General features: G+C 41.5%; 1 protein-coding gene across 6 annotated transcripts in view; it reads right to left on the minus strand.

Annotated features, from left to right (window-relative positions):
- Nucleotides 1–14,309: 14,309 nt before the first annotated feature.
- SLC35F4 (solute carrier family 35 member F4) overlaps nt 14,310–17,540 on the minus strand; it is a 148,651-nt gene continuing 145,420 nt past the window's right edge. For all 6 annotated transcript variants that reach the window (XM_018562378.1, XM_018562370.1, XM_018562365.1 and 3 more), the window contains 2 exons: nt 17,139–17,228; nt 14,310–14,707 (listed from right to left, as the gene is read on the minus strand). In XM_018562378.1, coding sequence (XP_018417880.1) covers nt 14,466–14,707; nt 17,139–17,228 — 332 coding nt within the window. In that variant the 3' untranslated portion in view covers nt 14,310–14,465. The remainder of the gene's footprint in view (nt 14,708–17,138; nt 17,229–17,540) is intronic.

Below are 17,540 nucleotides of genomic sequence, written 5' to 3' on the forward strand. Positions count from 1 at the left end.
AGAGGAGAGTACGTGTGAGAGATGTGGACCAATGACCTGTAGCAGCTAGGAACTAGAAGCCAGCAGCAGAAGTGTCAGGGGTCTATAGTAGGGACAGGTGAACTGGCGTTAGACTTTGATATAGCCATAAAAATTGGAATATGACACCCACTGAGCAAGGACCCATTTACAGCTGTACTAGGGGGAGTTGAAGAACCCTTCTGACCATCTATGGTACTTCCTCATTGACATGCTGGAAAATATCCATGTAAACTAGTCATTCATTCACAGTTCACAAAGGGAAGAGGGATAGAATGTGTGTGTGCAGCACTTTAACCAGAAGTAAGATGAATAGTGGGGATTTCAGGAGAGGTGAATAAGAAACAGTGGTGGAAAAGGGCGGCCCAGCTGAGGTACATAAGAATTAGCATGGGGTCATTGGTGGGGTGCATGAAAAACAGCAGAGAAGTGTCAATGTGCAGATGTCCTCATGCCCAGTGTTTTATAGGAAAACATGCTTAGCTTACATAAGAGAAGCCATTAGGAAACTTTTCCTTTCTAACTGTACTGTATATTGCCAGATCAGGATTATTGTAATGTAAAAGGCTTGTGAGGTTGTCTTCAATATTTGTTTAAACCACCTTGACACAATTACAATTAAGAGCTTTCTCAAGTGAAAGCTCCGTATTTTTAGAAAGCCCGTAGCATTTAAACAAGCTTGTAGTATATATATTTAATCATAAAGGCTGGCAGCGACATAGAGGAGGACCAAAGGCATTTAATGTGAAAACTGAAAACCAGCTGGGATTTCATCCTTTAGGCAGTAACCTTCTCCAATCAAAAGGATTGGACTGAGCAAATAGTGGCTGATACAGCTTACACGAGCCTCTGGGCTTGCTGGATGCAGTGGAAAAACAAATTACCGATCAGTGTAAAATGTATTATTAGAATTGTTCTCTGCTAGTGTATAGTATTAAGCGTGACATAACTGTGTCCTTTCGGGGCCCGCAGGCAGTTGTTGGGTATCAATCTGCAGCGACTGCAGGTCTTACAATAGCTGAGGACTACTTGGTATGTACAGTATGTTGGCCTTGTCAGCAGTCATACACTTACAACAAAGGTGTATTGGAAACCAGACATACAATAGCTAGAGAAAATGGAAGAAATGCCAGAATGTGGTGACATCCATTATAAATGATGAATTCTTGTATCAGCCTTCCAAACCCTGCTGAATGCCGGGCTGTTCTGACAGACAAATCTTCAGCAATTCATGATAGTGTCATAACTTAACCCCCCACTGTCCCCCACACATTGCTACTGGACAGTGAGGCTGCCCTTCACAATGATGGGCAGAGAGCTGCAAGCTCCATCACCACCAAGAAGAGTAGGAACTTTACCTGTCACTGAGGATTTGGGAGGTTGCTGCAGGCATGTGCATATAGTTATGTGATGTACATGACCTTCCTGTCCAGGAAGAATGTGGAAAAAAACATAAACACGGTTGTTAAACTGCCCCTAATCCTCATTGTATGATCCAGAGGGACCTGTTGCAAGACAACTAGTGTTTTCAGAAGGCTAGTTCAGGAATAGTAATATCTGTACATTCTCAGAATAAGCTATGACTGAGGTCGAGTAAGGCAGAAACGCGTCAGCAGTTGTTCTTTTGTATAGATGCATGTGGAATAAAGTTTGAATTTCTTTGGAAGATCATCGTGTGCTGGCTCTACAGTTTTTGAGTCTATTACTCCAGAAGAGAGTATTCTGTGTGCCGAGTGTGGATTGCAGGGACGCTGTAATAATCTGTTTGAATAGGAAGATGGAGCTCAGCTGCGGAGACACGTTAACCGTCACGTGCTCTAGCGCAGGAGTACGTGATGGCAAGGATTAATATTGCCAAGCAAGCTCAGTGCATCATCGTTCTATCTTCCAACCTAACTAAGCTTACTACTCCTACAACAGTTTCTATTAAGGTATGTAGCAGAATAGGGGGGTGGTCTCTAGGCCAACGGCGGGAGTGATTGGCTTCACTAATGTTACTTCACACTGGAATGCACTTCTGTGGCAGCTATGTTCAATTCACACAACCCCAGTACTTGGTACTCCCAGTCTGGTGTATCCCCAGAACCTGTTGTTTGTGTAACTCTATATGTTCACTTCACATATGTTAACACACAGTATCACAGTTCAGCAAAGTAGTTATGAATTAAGTGATCCACAGTAACAGTGTAATTTTAGTAGTTCAGACAATATCTTTAGCCGCCAGCAGAGGGCAGGCTTCCCTTATCTTCAATGCCACAGTATAAATCAGTCCAAGGCAATTATAGCAGACAATTGAATTCCCTATGAGTAGCAACCCAGAGGGAAATACTTGCGGTTTTGGAGTCTGGAGGGTTGCGTGGGAGAAATTCTGGTAAGGCTAGCGCAGAGATCCCGAGGTAGCCTGTCAGCTGGGGTCCAGCTGTCGAGGGGTTGAAGCTGTGACAGGTTGCTGCAGTGAGACCGGCACTCGTCTGGCGTCCGCATAGGGTTGCTGGAACCCAGACAGGTGGGAGATTGAGGCTTATGACGAGGCCGGAGGCGGTCTCGTATGACGTCGTCGGCCCGGGGGCGGAGCTTCCACTCGGTTCCGTGAGTCGGAACGGCGGCGTCCCCGGGATCCATTACAGACGCATGATAGGGGTGAGCTGTGCGCTTTGTGTTTTCAGTTTTCTCAGTACAAAGTCCATTTAAAGTAGATGTAAATTCTAACTGAATTATATTTTGTTTGCTAAGTCACAAGTTGGGAAAGCTTTCTGCTCTATTGCAACATAGTAATTGGAGCGAGCAGTGTTTGTCACATTACCAAAGTAGACAGACCTGTTTCCAGGTCAAAGCTCCAGTTTCTATTTCTGCTTGCTCTAGAGGGAGTCACAGAGACACAGCATAGAACATGATAGAACAGATCACTCCTAATTAACTAAGGAGCTTGTTCCCTTTGTTAATCAGAAGGGTCTGCTCCATTTTCTCAATTTAGAAGATTTTATTTCATATTTTGTCCTATGCTGCATCTTGGCGCTGCTGATCACAGGCAGCCTCATTGAAGGCACTTCCTGTCTACATGTACTCTAGCGATGGTTGCATGGCATTTGCCAGGGTGGGTTTCCTGATGGTGACACAATGGACCATGCCTGTGTAATATGTGTTGAAAAAGGGCTACTAGTCATCACTATCAGAAGTCTGTGTGATAGGGTGACAACAAAGAAGAACAACTGGGACAGAGTGACTGATCGCTGTCCACATATAATAGGAAGTGCCTGAACAAGAACCTACATTATGGCACCAGGCATTATTTTAATGAAAGATTCAGTTAAAAAAATGTTGAAAAAGACTTTTAAAATTCTGAAAACCATTAAAGGAGAACTATGAGGTGAGTGCTTTTCACTCACCTCATAGTTCTAGCCGACCTGTGACAATGAGACTGTCACAGGTCGGCTCAGTAGATCGGGAGGTGAGCGAACACATGTCGGTGTATTCTACCGGCTATTGTATTCTGACACTCAGGATACCCCGAAGCTTTGGGCATCTGACTTATGAAGCTGAAATTGATTTTGACACAGTTTTCACAGCTGCTGTCTTGTAATTGCCATAGAGCTATGACATGAGAGAGCGAGGCAATAAAAAGCTTACAACAACCTCTATGCACAGGTTCTGTTAGATGGGATAACATGAGAAATAGCATGGTTTATTTTGATTTCTGTTACAAGTGGGTAGAACTGGGAAAGTAAGAACAGATTTTTCTCCCCTAAACTCCATAAGCTGTGAGATCCTCGGACCTATAACAGAGAGAAGATTTTTGGACAGACCTGTCTTTTCAATATAAAACATAGTTTCTATATGAGTAGATAATTTTACATAGCTTGTACAAGGGAGCTCACAATCCAATTTTCTTTCGCATAGGCGCATACAAAGATCAGTGGAAACATATGGAGTATGTACTGTATATGAGTTATGTGAGGAAATTTGGATAGATTATAAAGCCTCAGTGCATGTAACATCGTGGCTGGGACTGAGGCCAAGGTACCAGAGCAGAAGCGTACCTGCTATGCCCCCGTGTAAAATGAGGTGTGATCGCAGCTGGCTCTGTTTGTTTCTGGTATTAATATCTGCCCGCAAGCAAAGGCTACCTGTTACTGTGCACCTGAGTCTCAGCATCAGGCTTCATTCTGGGAGCAGGTGAGGTATAGCAAATATCTACTAAAAAGTTAATAACGCTTTATGGAATTTACAAAACTGGTGGAAACCAGTGATAATATAAGATTTAGGAGTAAAATTAAAGGTTTGTTAAAATGTAATCTGCCTTTCGAAGTCCACACTAATAATGTCAATTAGGAATATCTTGCACAAAAAAAGTATACGCAATATTTCACTCCAAAAAAAGATTTAAAAAAGTAATATTTTTTGTCACAATCTGAAAATATTGTGCAGTTGACTTTACAGAATTAAGGCTAAGTTCACACCAGATGCAGTGCGCTCCGGCCCGATTCTGGCCAGAACGCACTGCATCGCATTGGGGCCGGCTCACTTTTTTTGTGGGGCAGGAGGGGGCGTGTCGGCCATTGAAGTGAATGGCACCGTAGCCACGCCCTCCGGCCGCAATGCGATCGGCCCCACGGGATCACAAGGCACATTATGCCTGCCCGCCTCCCATCATCACTACAAGATCTTGGTGAAAAATGCCAAATCCCTCCATAATTAATAACTCTATGTGGGCATTTTCAAAATAATATACGAGGGCGAGTCAAAAATTATCCGCACTCTAGTTATATTAAAACTTCTGTTGGCCGCACTGTCTTATCAGCGCTTTCTGTTCAAGGCCACAGTCTCCCCAGTCACTGCTGTGCAGGTGTAAACGTGTTATATCGGTTCATTTGTAACTGTGGTGCGAGAAAAATTGAATGCCGCTCTTGTGATTTGCATGAAAGAAGAACAGCGTGCAGTGATTTTTTTTTTTGTGGTCTGAGGGTGTGTCTGGTGCTGTCATTTATCGAAGACTTTGTGCACAGTATGGAGAAGTGTGTATGAAGATTCAACTCTGATGAAGAACTGAAGACAGCGGTGCATTTGTGGCCCACAGCTCAGCCTGAAATATTTTTAACCTCCCTGGCGGTATGATTTTTAATTTTTTTAATGTAATTTTTCGGTCTATTTTTTTTTCGAATGGTTTTTCGTCTTTGCCGTTTTTTTAATTTATTTTTTAAAATATCCTGCCGGTTCCGCCCCCCTGCGACACGTACGCTCGCCAGCGACGGAACCCTGAAGACGGAAGCCGGCATCGGCCGCAGAACACAGAGCGGCTCGAGGGACAAGGTAAGTAAATTCTTTCCCGAGTGTAGCTCGGGGTTAGCGCTTATGGTATGGAAAAGTAACCCCGAGTACACTCTGGAATACCGCCAGGGAGGTTAATGAGGGGATATGAAAGCTTGTTGACAGATGGACAAAGTGTATTGAAAAGCAAATAGATCATGTCGAAAATGGATGTATTTGTCTTTTCTGAAAGTTGATTAAAATAAATTCTACAGCCAGAGTGCAAATAATATTTGACTCACCCTCGTATTGGTTGTTTTGTCATGTCATATACATTTATGTATGATTATTGTCCCTTTTACATGCCAAGCTGTTTGGAATATGTGATAGTTACAAACATTTGGGATGTTTTGCAGGTTTGTTCTCTAGGTTTGTTATTAAAAAAAAAAAATTACAGCCAGTACTATCCTGTGTATGTATCCCATATCTCTTTCTTTAATAGCATCTCCTGTAAACCACATTCCATCCCTTATGCACCAGCCTGGGTTAGGAATGGAACAGGAGGCATCATCTTCCGGGCAGCGAACAAGCATAAGTTTGAAGGTGATGTATGGTGTCATTTTGTCTTCCCGGTTCCAGTCCTCTGACAGTGATGGAGGAATACCAGAAAGCACCAGATGTCTTTTAATTGGGGCTAGTTTCTGCAGCAACTGTTTTCACATTAATGTGTTCCAGTAGAAGTCTTCTCCAGTGATAAAGTGAAGTTTTTACTAGATTGGGATATTTCTGGATGATCAGTAGCAGTAATAATATAGTGAGGTTATGAGTGCTTTTAAATGTTGAGATGAGTATATATTACTATATCCATTGGGTATTATTTAGGGGTAAGTGAGTGGTTTAAACACTTTTTATTACCACTGTATGCACTACATTGTTTTTATAGTGTGCATTTTTCTCCGGTGTGTTTGCTTTTTTGGTTACTGGATATCTTGCATTTTGCTCATCTGAGGCTGTATTTACCTAATTTTAAGACGTGCACAGGACCAGATGATTTTTATTATGTCCTGATACCAGGGGCGTAACTAGAAATCCCAGGGCCCCATAGCAAAATTTTGTAAGGCCCCCCCCCCTCCCACAATGCAACCCCCTGCCCCCATTTTAATAGAAATGCGCTGATCAACCCATTTTTGAGCGTTTTTAATTGCGTTCCAGCGCTGTTAAACTTGACTAAAAACAGCCAAAAATGTTCTTTCAAAAATCGTGCGGAAACCACGATGAAACGCTTCCGCCCTTGTGTGAATGGCGCATGAATGAGGGCTAAAACTTGACTTTAATACTGCCACACCAATGAGAGGCTGAGGAAAGGGGGTTTATAAAAAAAATAAAGGAACGCTAAACTGTAAATAGGCGATTTATGTTATAAATGGTTTTTGCGCTGTGTTGGTGTTTGTGTTGTGATAAGGGGTTGTACTTTTTTTAAAATGTATTTACACATTTTTATTTATATTTTGAAAGAGAAGAGGAGTGACGAGGAACAGCCGCTGCAGAGCTGTGTCAGTGACAGCCAGCAGCTGCGGCAGAAGAGACCGGTGTTCGCAGTGAAGGAGGAGGCGGGGCCCGCCTAAGAGCAACTCCGCAAAGGACGGATACACTGCAATATATTATATTTTGTAATATTATATTATATATTTTATCTGATGCCTAAATAATTAATTAATTAATTGATATGTTCTCAAGGCATGAAAACATCTGTTTTCCTTAAATAAATATAACCAGAAACACACATTTTATATTTTGAAATTAACAGCACCATGCTCTACCTTGGTTTATGTTAATTTACCTATGGGATATAGAGGGCATTCAAAACCCAGCGTCATAGGGGTTGTAAGATATCTAATGCCTTGCGCCACTGGGATTTATCGTGAGCATGTATTGGGGCCTTTTTGGCATGCCTCATTGTAAACTATAACGCTGAATGTGCTTATGTGCAGAACAGCTTGTAGTACAAAGCTAGAGTGCCCCTTACAAGGGTGATGATGATGATCTTGCTTAGAAAGCCGCTCAGGGAGTGTTGTTACAGAAACATAAAAACACAAAAAGTTGCAATAGAGGCTGTTACTGGCAGGAATCAAAAGGCTGAAAGAATGAAAATAAAGGAGAAAATTAAAAAAAATATATAAGAAGTAGAAATAAACCTGGTTAGACTTTAGTCTGTCGTTCTTTATTTTAGCTATCACATTTCTCCGACAATTTTGGGTATGAATAACATGAATTCATTGTCATCCTTCTGCTATTTTTGTTCACCTCTTGACATTACAATTTAACTTCTCTCCTGCCTACTCGCTTCTATAGATGTTAGTTATCACCCCACTCTCTCCTTTTTGAGAACTGTAGGTTGCTACCTTTCTTTTGTTCTTAATCTTTCTTTGTTTCAATGTTGTGTATAGAAAGCAGTCCTATAGAGTGTCCCCACATCCATACTGATCTCTTTTGGAAATTACCATATTTTTCACTCCATAAGACGCACTTTTTCCCCCCCAAAAGGCGGGCAAATGTCTGTGCGTCTTATGGAGCGAATCCCTATGAAGACATGCAGTTTTGGTGCCCTGGCGGGTAGTTCTTTTGTACATTTAGGTGTGAAACAGAAAAAAACAACAGAGTCTGAGGCGCAACTGCCCTTGGAGATTTGGACAGGTGAAGGTATAGTGAGAGTTAAATGGGCTAAGGCCTGCAGGTAATTGCTGCCCGGGAAGCGATTTTTGTTAATATTTTTCCTCCCGCAAGATGATCAATATCAGGGGTGGAGGGAGAAAATAAAAACAAAAGAGGTGCACATGAAATGGAGGCAAGTAGAACGGTGTGTCGTGTATATATCAACTCACCGCGAGGTTCTTTAGGAGGTGTAGTCATCGACGACGGGATTCCTGTTGGGGGTAGCGTCCGGCAGCCTCTTCCGGGACTGGATGCAGGGACTTCAGATGCTGGGTCGAGGTGCGATGCACACCACCCCCACCTCCACACCATCCTCCCCCACACAGCCCCCACTCAACCAAAAATTCTGAGAAAGTCAGACCCCCTTTTCTAAAAAAAAACCCCACCCCTCAGGAGAGCGCTGTCACACAGGACTTGTATCCTCAATTTTTTCTTTTGTACATTTAGCCCTGCTGTGGACAAGCAGAGCAAAATGTACAGTGGCAGCCGCTGCTCGTTTAATACAAGTGATCTAATCAGATCACTTGTATCAAATCGAGCGGCGGCGGCGATCGTGTCCGGGGCCCCAAGCCGTGGTTTTTGGGGTCCTCCGCTCCTCTGTGGGACCCGTGACCACGGCATAGGAGCTCACCATAGAGCCCGTAGAGCAGACGAAGAACGTCCGTTCTTCGTCTGATCTGTATGTTCACTGAGACCGTGGCGCTGTCATCACAGCGCCACCTGTCTCAGCTGTCACTAACTACACAGAACCCTTCCATCCCTGCGTCCTATGGTCAGGTGCGCCTTATGGAGCGCAAAATACAGTACTTCTATTCTGGTAACATCCCTCATATTATGTGCCTCCCTTGTCCTTAGTCAATGGTACTCTATGTAAGCTTCTGACTGTTGGTTTATAACAGGGATACTCCGGCCCCCCAGCTGTGGTGAAACAACAAATCCCATGAAGCATCTATTTCCAGGGTCATGTCTGTGGCTGTGAGAATCTTGCAAAGCCTCATGGGATTCGTAGTTCCACCACAGCTGGAGGGCCGCAGTTTGGCCATCCCTGGTTTATAATGTTGGACATATCACGTCTATCCTATTTTCCTTTCCCATAAATTGGGGGATTGGTATAGCAGGCTTAGGCCTTCACCCCAATAATTTTCTATTAGTTTACCAACATATCTGTGCATCTAGCTTAATTTCCTGTTTGATTAGTATTGCTCCAACTGTATTTCCCATAAGGTGGCTGATTGGTTGTCCTCCACATTGTTGGTAGATGCTCACTGCTTGTTCAAGTACCAATTTCAGTCCTGATCTGGAACACCAGGATTCTCCTAAATGTCTTTTCTTCACAGTGTCCTTTCCATATTTGGTAAATTAGTATCCAAAAGCTTGCAATGAGGCATTGATTCTAGTAAATTCACATCTGTTAGTTTCCCCAGTGGTTTTTTTTCCCACCCATCATTTGGACTGCTTTTGGACATCCCACATGTCATAGACTTTAGTGCGTCCCTTAATGGACAATAAATAAGATTTTTGAACTTACAATCTTTAAAATCTTTGTCTTGGAGTGCATTGAGGGACACAGGTCCCACCCTTTATGTACTTCTTGCTCACAAAACTGAGGAATGACAGTTGGAGGTTATAAAGGACTGGCTAAACATTTTTTGTTTTACCAGTGTCCAAACTTCCTGTAGTTGGCACTATAACCCACATCATAGACTATTTGACAATTCTGCATCTCTCAATGGAAACCAAGAAACAGATGGTAAGTACAAAAATCTTATTTTTACCACCCAGTTATGGCAAATCGGGATGAAAAAAGTTGGGTATGCCATAGAATAGAGATTATAATTTGGCATAGGGATTCAATGTTTTAGGAGTAAGACAAGAACTGCACAATTACCAGGATTTACACAGTGGTGTCATCTCTGAGTCACCATCCCAGCCCAGTTTTTAAATTTCAAAGTTTTTATTGGTTTCCATAAGATATAACATGTTTTAATACAGGCTTTTAACATATGTATCAAAAACAGAAAATTCAGTATTTCTCAAATCAACATTAATTCCCTGCATCCCCCAACCCTTCCATAGGCCATCAAAGCTATTACCAGAAGAGAAAAAGGGGGAAACCAGTTGTGTTATTAACATTCAGCTTTGCCCCTGCCCTCGTTCTCCTCCAGAGGCTCACCCTTCCATTCGGTCACTTCTAGCTTTTGAGAATGCGGGGCCTCTCAATAAGGGTACAGCAGCTTTCACTATATAAAAACTTATGGGAGAACTTTTTAATGTACAAAAACGGAAGAAACAAACAAAAAAGGAAAGAGAAGAAAAAAAAAAGAAATCTTATTATGTAAAGAAATAAAAAGCGTTACCTAAGAGATTATAATTTCCTAGATTCCAAGCAGCAGAACAGATATGCTTAAGCTAAGGCATCAGAAATAATGCTATAAGCGTTTAAAATCTCTTGGTATTTCAACCAAGGCTCCCATACTGCTTCAAATTCTGCATAGTTATCCTGCAAAATGCTAAATAGTTTCTCATGGATCATGATCCAGTTCACTTTAGACAGCACCAGAGAGAATGGGACCTTTTCAGCTTTCCAGGACCGAGCTATTGATGTCTTAGCCGCCAGGAAAAAAAAGGAAACAAGTTTGCTCTGCGTTCTAGAGATGTCCGGGATTGATTTGTTAAGTAAAATATACTGTGGGTCTCTGGGGATATAAGTCCCGAGAATCCTAGAAAGCAGGGCAAACAACCTGTTCCAAAAAGGTCGTAGTCCTGGGCACTGCCACCAGACATGGAGCATGGTGCCTTGCCATTTACAGCCCCTGAAGCATAACGGACTGACGCCTGAGCCCATATTCGCTAATTTTGCTGGCACAAGATACCATCGAGAAAAGACCTTGTCATTGGCTTCTAAGAGAGAAATATTTAACAGTCCCTTAGTTGATCTTTTAGAGCACTGTTGCCATTCTTCTAGGGAGAGTGGTGTCCCTATTTCTAATTCCCAGGCCACCATATAAGCCGTTTCAGTAAATGATCCTAGTTGGGCATCGTAGATCAGGGACGTTCCTCCCCTTTGACCTAACCCACCTAGGCACCACCGTTCATATTGTGTTAACAGCGGAGCTCCAACCTCAGGGATATGTAGGGTGGATAGAAAGTGATTGATTTGTCTAAATCTAAAATATTCAGAATGAGGCATCTTGAGAGTGTTTATACAATAGTAATATGTGATTGGTTTATGAAGTTTAATGAAGTCCCCAATCCTATACAATCTTTTGTCTATCCAGCCATTTAAATGTTTTTGACTGTAATCCTGGGATAAAATTAGCATTTTCAAATAGAGGCGCGAGGGGGGAGTGTGGGGAGACCATCCCCTCCTTATTTCGGATCTGATCCCATAAGGCTAAAGAATGTAATAAGGTTGGCGCCAAGGTCTTTGGCCTCTGCTTGAATTTCATCCATTTAAGTGCCTCAATAGAGGGGCCCTTATGCGAGCTAACTTCCATCCTGACCCAGTCAGGAACAATTGACTTGAAGTATATAGATGATAATTGTGAGATTTGTGAAGCCCTATAATATAAGAGCAGATTTTGGTACCCCTAAGCCCCCCTGGTTTCTAGGTTTGGAGAGGGTGTTTCAAGAAATTCTTGTTTTTTTTCCCCCCATATAAATTTAGAGATGGACTTCTGAAATTTAATAAGTTCCGTCCATTGAATCGGGATTGGTAGTGTCCTAAATAGGTACAGTATTTTAGGGAATAAAGTCATTTTAATTGAGTGGATTCGCCCTATCCAAGATATGTTGTATGTGGTCCATCTAATCATATCTTCCCTGAGAGATTTGTATAGTGGAGGAAAATTTACCATATATAATTTGGTGTATAGGGTGGTGAGTTTCACTCCCAGATATTGTAAAAAGTCTGTGCGCCAGTTAAATGGGAACACATTTTTAAAGCCCGACCAGATTTCAGCAGAAAGAATAATATTTAGTGCTACTGACTCGGAGGCATTGACTCGAAGTCCTGATATCTGTGCGTATTCTTCCAGAAGTGCCATAATGTTGGGTAATGAGACCAGTGGAGAAGTTACAAATAACAACATATCGTCTGCGAACAAGGCGCATTTATGTTCCTCTAGGGAGCATTTTATCCCTTTAATATCTAAGCTATTGCGAAGTAATATTGCCAGAGGTTCAATTGCTATAGCGAATAATAATGGTGAAAGGGGGCATCCCTGCCTAGTACCCCTTCGAATTTGGATATGGTCTGACAGATAGCCTTGTAGGTGAATCTGAGCTGATGGGGAGGAGTAAAGAACACTTATTAAATTAAGAAATTTGGGCCCAAATCCCCAGGATTTAAGAAGTTGTAACAGGTATTCCCAGGAAACCGAGTCGAATGCTTTTTCCATGTCTATAGATAACAGCATCCCTTGTTGGGGAGCAGTGACATAACCAGAGTTCTGGGCGCACTGATCTGGTCAGCCCAGTTTTTAGATCCTGACCCTAGATGATTCCTGAACAAATATGGCACAATCTTTATGGAGAGGAAAATCAGGTGAGGGCATTGTCAGGAGAATGCACTTAACATCAAAAAATAAATCTTAAACTTGGTCTACTTTAAGTGGAAAGTTAATTAATGTAGGAGTTACTTTCAGGGTTATTCACAAAAAGGGTGAAGAGTTTGGAGAGGGCAGGAGAAGAGAACAATCTAGGACAAAATAGCTGATTTGGAGAAATTCTCCAATTCAGCTCACTTTCGAGTTCAGCTATGTTGTCCTAGATTGTTCCCTTTTCCTGCCTTCTCCAAACTCTTCACCCTTTTGTGAATAACTATGTTTGTTCTTATGTTGTTAGGGAGCTGAAGATTTTCACTTATTCTGCGCATAACTCAGGTACATATATATTATGTTTCACCTAGCACCTTAGTTTCCGGCAATGAAAACAAGTATCCCTACCAGTCATTAAAGCCCAGATGTGCTTCAGAAACAGATATGCAGCCAGACATACATTGTACCAACAACCTCTATATTCATAGTCCTGCTTCTACTTTTTTGTTACAGCAGCTGTACAGAATGTCTGATAATAACTGCACAGTCCAATAGGCAGCATGTAGACCCTGTAATCATCACCTAGTAACAGACTTGGTCAGACACTCCCCCTATCTTCCTCTGCAATACAGAATGGTGTAAGTACACCCATGATGAGGGGTGCGGCTGTTACTCAGCTATGCTGGCATAGACCTCTGAAGTATCAATGCAGGAGGCAGAATGTGTTTTAAGGCATTTCCAAACAAAACCAGCCACAAACCATAACTTACTGGGGCATAGAACTATAAAGATGAAGGAAAGGTGTGAGGCTTCCATTGGGCTTTAATCAAAAAAGTGTCCAACAATAAAGTATCCCCAAATACTTAAAGTGAATTTTCAATTTTGCAGCCAAATTGCAATAACAGCTATTTTTTTTAATTAATTGCAAGTTTCTTATTCATATAGCATAACGCAAATTAATCAATCAAATAATCAATTCAATCAAATGCTGCTTGCTTGCACAAAGCATGCTCAATTCTGAAAGAAAAGTTGTTCTCTGTACTGTGTTTTGCTTTGGATTGCATGTCTGTACTGTGCTGGCAGATCTCATTATCATTTGTATACAAGATTTGAACACTGTCTTTCCTACCAAATCAGCATTGTATGTCAATGAGTGAAAGCTCACTCTATCTGCAGTCTTTCTATGGGAATAGACACAGTTTGTGGTCACTAAAATTTACAATTAAGGAATGACCTGCTACACGGCCACATCTATAAGGAAATACATTTTTCCTAATTGTAATTTTTTTTAAAAATTGTATTTTTCCATATGCTGTGTGAATGGGAACACATAACAAAGATATGGTGGGGTTTTCTTAATTTTGGCTGCAAAAGTGGAAATACACTTTAAAGATACACTTATTAGGATACATGCATCCTATCGGAAGGCTATTAAAATACACATACTATACATCCCAATATGGGGAATTTTTGCTGTCTTGTAGATTTGTACTCTTACTACCTGCTATGTATCTGGGACAGGAAACGAAGAGAAATCTCTCCAATGGGACAGAGCCAGTAAAAAAAATGGGTTTCATGCTTCCCTTCCCTATCCAAAAAACACTTTAATCTAATGCTAAAATATAACAGTGCCAAAATCCCTGCACTCAAAGCCATTGATCCACACTACTATAGGCAGTGTCTGGCCTTTCTGGCCAACCACCCTTTACTGTTTATAATTATCCTGCTTGGAGAAATAAAAAATCTCACCCAAAAAATCATTAATGGAAGATTTCCATAAAAAAAATCTTTATTGTGTTTATTTACACTTAGGTGTATAAATGTAAACATTTTTTTATGTATTACTTAGAATTCTTTTTTTCTTTTAATTAATACTATGATTTTACATTACAATTAGCGAAATAAATTATATTCACAGAATATACATTCACGTGCATTCAAATGATGATGGTTTTATGACAGTGGTATAGACACTGTGCCGTTGGCTCTGCTTCTGCTCCTTATGTGCACTCCGGCATCCGCTACGTCCTCTGCATGCTCCTCGGTTTTCTTTTCTTTCAGACTGTTGATGAATCTCAGTGTGATCTCGTCCCATTCCTCTGGGAGCAACATCAATAGAAAGCCGATACAGATGATGATAGTGGCCCCGAGTCTCACAACACTGAAGATCACTTCATGCTTCAGAAGGTCAATAGCTGCATGGAGGGACGGAAATCATTTTGATTTATTTTCGGGAAAAATAAACCTTGAATATTGTGCCTTTGCTGATCAATACATTGCCATACAACTTACTGGAAGCATTTATAAAACTAAAGCATTCTTAAAGCCCAACTCCAGGCGACATTTAAAAAAAAACAAAATGGACCTTCACCAGTGTTGAAGCAGAACTCCGGGCAAAAGTGTTCTTAAGCTTTTCTTCATTTCTTTTTTTCATATCTCTATAGGTTGAACTCGATGGACTTGTGTGTTTTTCCAACCTGACTAACTATGTAACTATGTAACCCTTGCAGTGGAGCTACCCCCCCCCCCTTCCCCAGGCACTTCAAGGGTTAAGTGCTTGTTTACTGAGTTAGTTATACTCACCCAAACCGCTGAGGCTGTTGGTTGCTACTCCAGTCTGTGAAGACTGCCTCCTCCTCCAATGCAGTGATGATATGTCCCTCAGCATCCTCATGTCCTATACACTGTGTATATAATGTTATGACTCAAGGATCTTTAGACTGCTACAGCGGAGGGGGAGAGAGGCTCCAGAGACCGGTCTAAGAATAAGCTGGCTCCGAGGACTGGGTGAGTATAACTCTTTTTGTTAGCACCTAGACAAAAACCACAAGATGCCCTCAGTCTTCTGTGTTGAGTTACACCCTGCATCACATAGACCAGATGTTAGGGATGCACCCATACCGGTATTTCGGTATCGAGTACGAGTACCAATATTTTTTTCTGTACTCGCCGATACCAAATACCAAGTCCCGGAAGTCCCATTCAGGAAGCCAGGCGGCATGTAATGACTCGCCACCTGGCTTCCTTATTAGCCGGGAAGCAGGGCAGCGTGTAAAGACTCGCCACCCGGCTTCCCGATAAGGAGGGAAGCCGTCCCCATGCTCCCTCGTCATAAGGTGACGAAGGAGCATGAAGCCGGCTTCCTGGCCAATCAGGAAGCTGGGCCGCATGTAATGACGCACTGCTCAGCTTCCTGATACCAGAAGCATCGGGCTAGGCATCGGAGCATTTGGGCGAGTAGGAGTACTCGCCCAAATACTCGGCATCGATACCGATACTAGTATCGGTATCAGTGCATCGCTAGTTCTAATCCTTCTTCTAGTCTATCCAAAACTAAAAAAAGTTTGGGCTTTGAATACATTTAAAGAATTACATTCATTAACACCTAATGACTAACCCCTTGTTAAAGGAACATTATAGATGATGCTGTTCTGAACATAAATTTATGAATACGGGAAATAGTGCATGAAAACCATAAGACTGGAGATAGATTATTGGTATATGTGCAGATGCATAATGTGAATATTTATTTAATGAAATATTTTGAAACTTAACACTCTGTATATGTAGTGGGTGGCATTTTTTTTCCTTTTAGGGCTTTTTTTTTATTATTGTCACCTGGTGATCCTGCCAGTAACACACTTCCTGTCCTAAAGTGACAACGCTCACTCACTATATCTATGGAGGATCAGCATTGTCACCTTAGACTGCTCTTCTGATTTGGACTACAAAACATCTCTCCCTCTTCTTATTATCATTACATATTTGACAGAAGATAGCTGTGAAGGCTTATAACATTGTTTGAGATTTCAGTACGGTGCACAGGAGGTTTACGGAGGCACATGTTTTATGGCAGGGTCAAATGATATTTTCTGTACTTGCAGGATTATCAGATAAAATAAGACTGAAATAAATAACATATAAACTGAAAGAAAGGAAACAATTGCAGCCACCATATCTAATGACTGGTAAACTGCAATACGGTAGATATCATTTTTACATTGTACATTAAAACCTAGAAGCAACCCACATACAGTTTATATTAAACCTGATTATTGCATTTTTCAGCAACAGTCAAGTAAGTTTATGATTTGGACAGTTTTTTAGTAGCACAGATTGGCTGAAAAAAATCCCAAAAGCTCTTGTGTAGTGTACATTTTTCTCACATCTCCTGTGCTGTCCATGGTGCTGAAAGTCCATCTAAAGTCAAAACGTTAATTTTTTTTAGGCAATTCATATATAATCATTTTCTCCCTGGTGGCTCAAAGCACTCTATCTGCTGTTGGGGCAGATGTGTGAGGCAGCCATCCTGGGCATACTCAGTAGACTATCACTAGGATTAATTTTAGACAGGAGCCAATGAACCTACCAAAATGTCTTTGGCGTGTAAGAGGAAATCCACACAAGCACAGGGAGAACATGCAAACTCCATGCAGGTAGTGTCTTGGGATTCAAACCAAGAACCCCAATGTTGCAAGGCAGAAGTGCTAACCACTAAGCCTCTGTGCTACCCATGAATACTGAATAGAGTAGTGAAGGCTTTAACCATAACCTACTCTATCCAAAATAATAATAACAAAGTTTTGAAATATTGAATAGTGAATATTTTTAAAATCAGTTACTTACCTGCGTTACCTGGAACACTGAGAATTGTGCCAATAGAAATTAGAATTGGATATGTCAGGACAACCCCAACATTCACTAGTATATTGAAAACTGCAAAACAAGAAAGACAGTTCATGTTTTGAAAACGTTAAAAGTATTCCAGTACTTCCCAATTAAAGGGAAATTAGCTTTGGATAGGCAAGGTGCCAAGTGATAGGTTCTCTTAATAGCCCAACCCCCTCTCACTGATACTTATGGTCTCCACAATCCCCTGCTACCCTGTTAGCCTGCTGGAGCCCTAGATCTAATCCCTTTGTGAGTTCAATGTTAGTGTTGTTGGTGCTTTCACAGACGGCACTCTACCCAGTGAGAATACAGGCAGCCATAAACACTTTTAATAGGTTAAGATTATTAGTAGCCCAA

The sequence above is a fragment of the Nanorana parkeri genome, unplaced genomic scaffold (genome assembly GCF_000935625.1).
Source record: "Nanorana parkeri isolate BGI_ZX_2015 unplaced genomic scaffold, ASM93562v1 scaffold20, whole genome shotgun sequence".
Lineage (NCBI taxonomy): Eukaryota > Metazoa > Chordata > Amphibia > Anura > Dicroglossidae > Nanorana > Nanorana parkeri.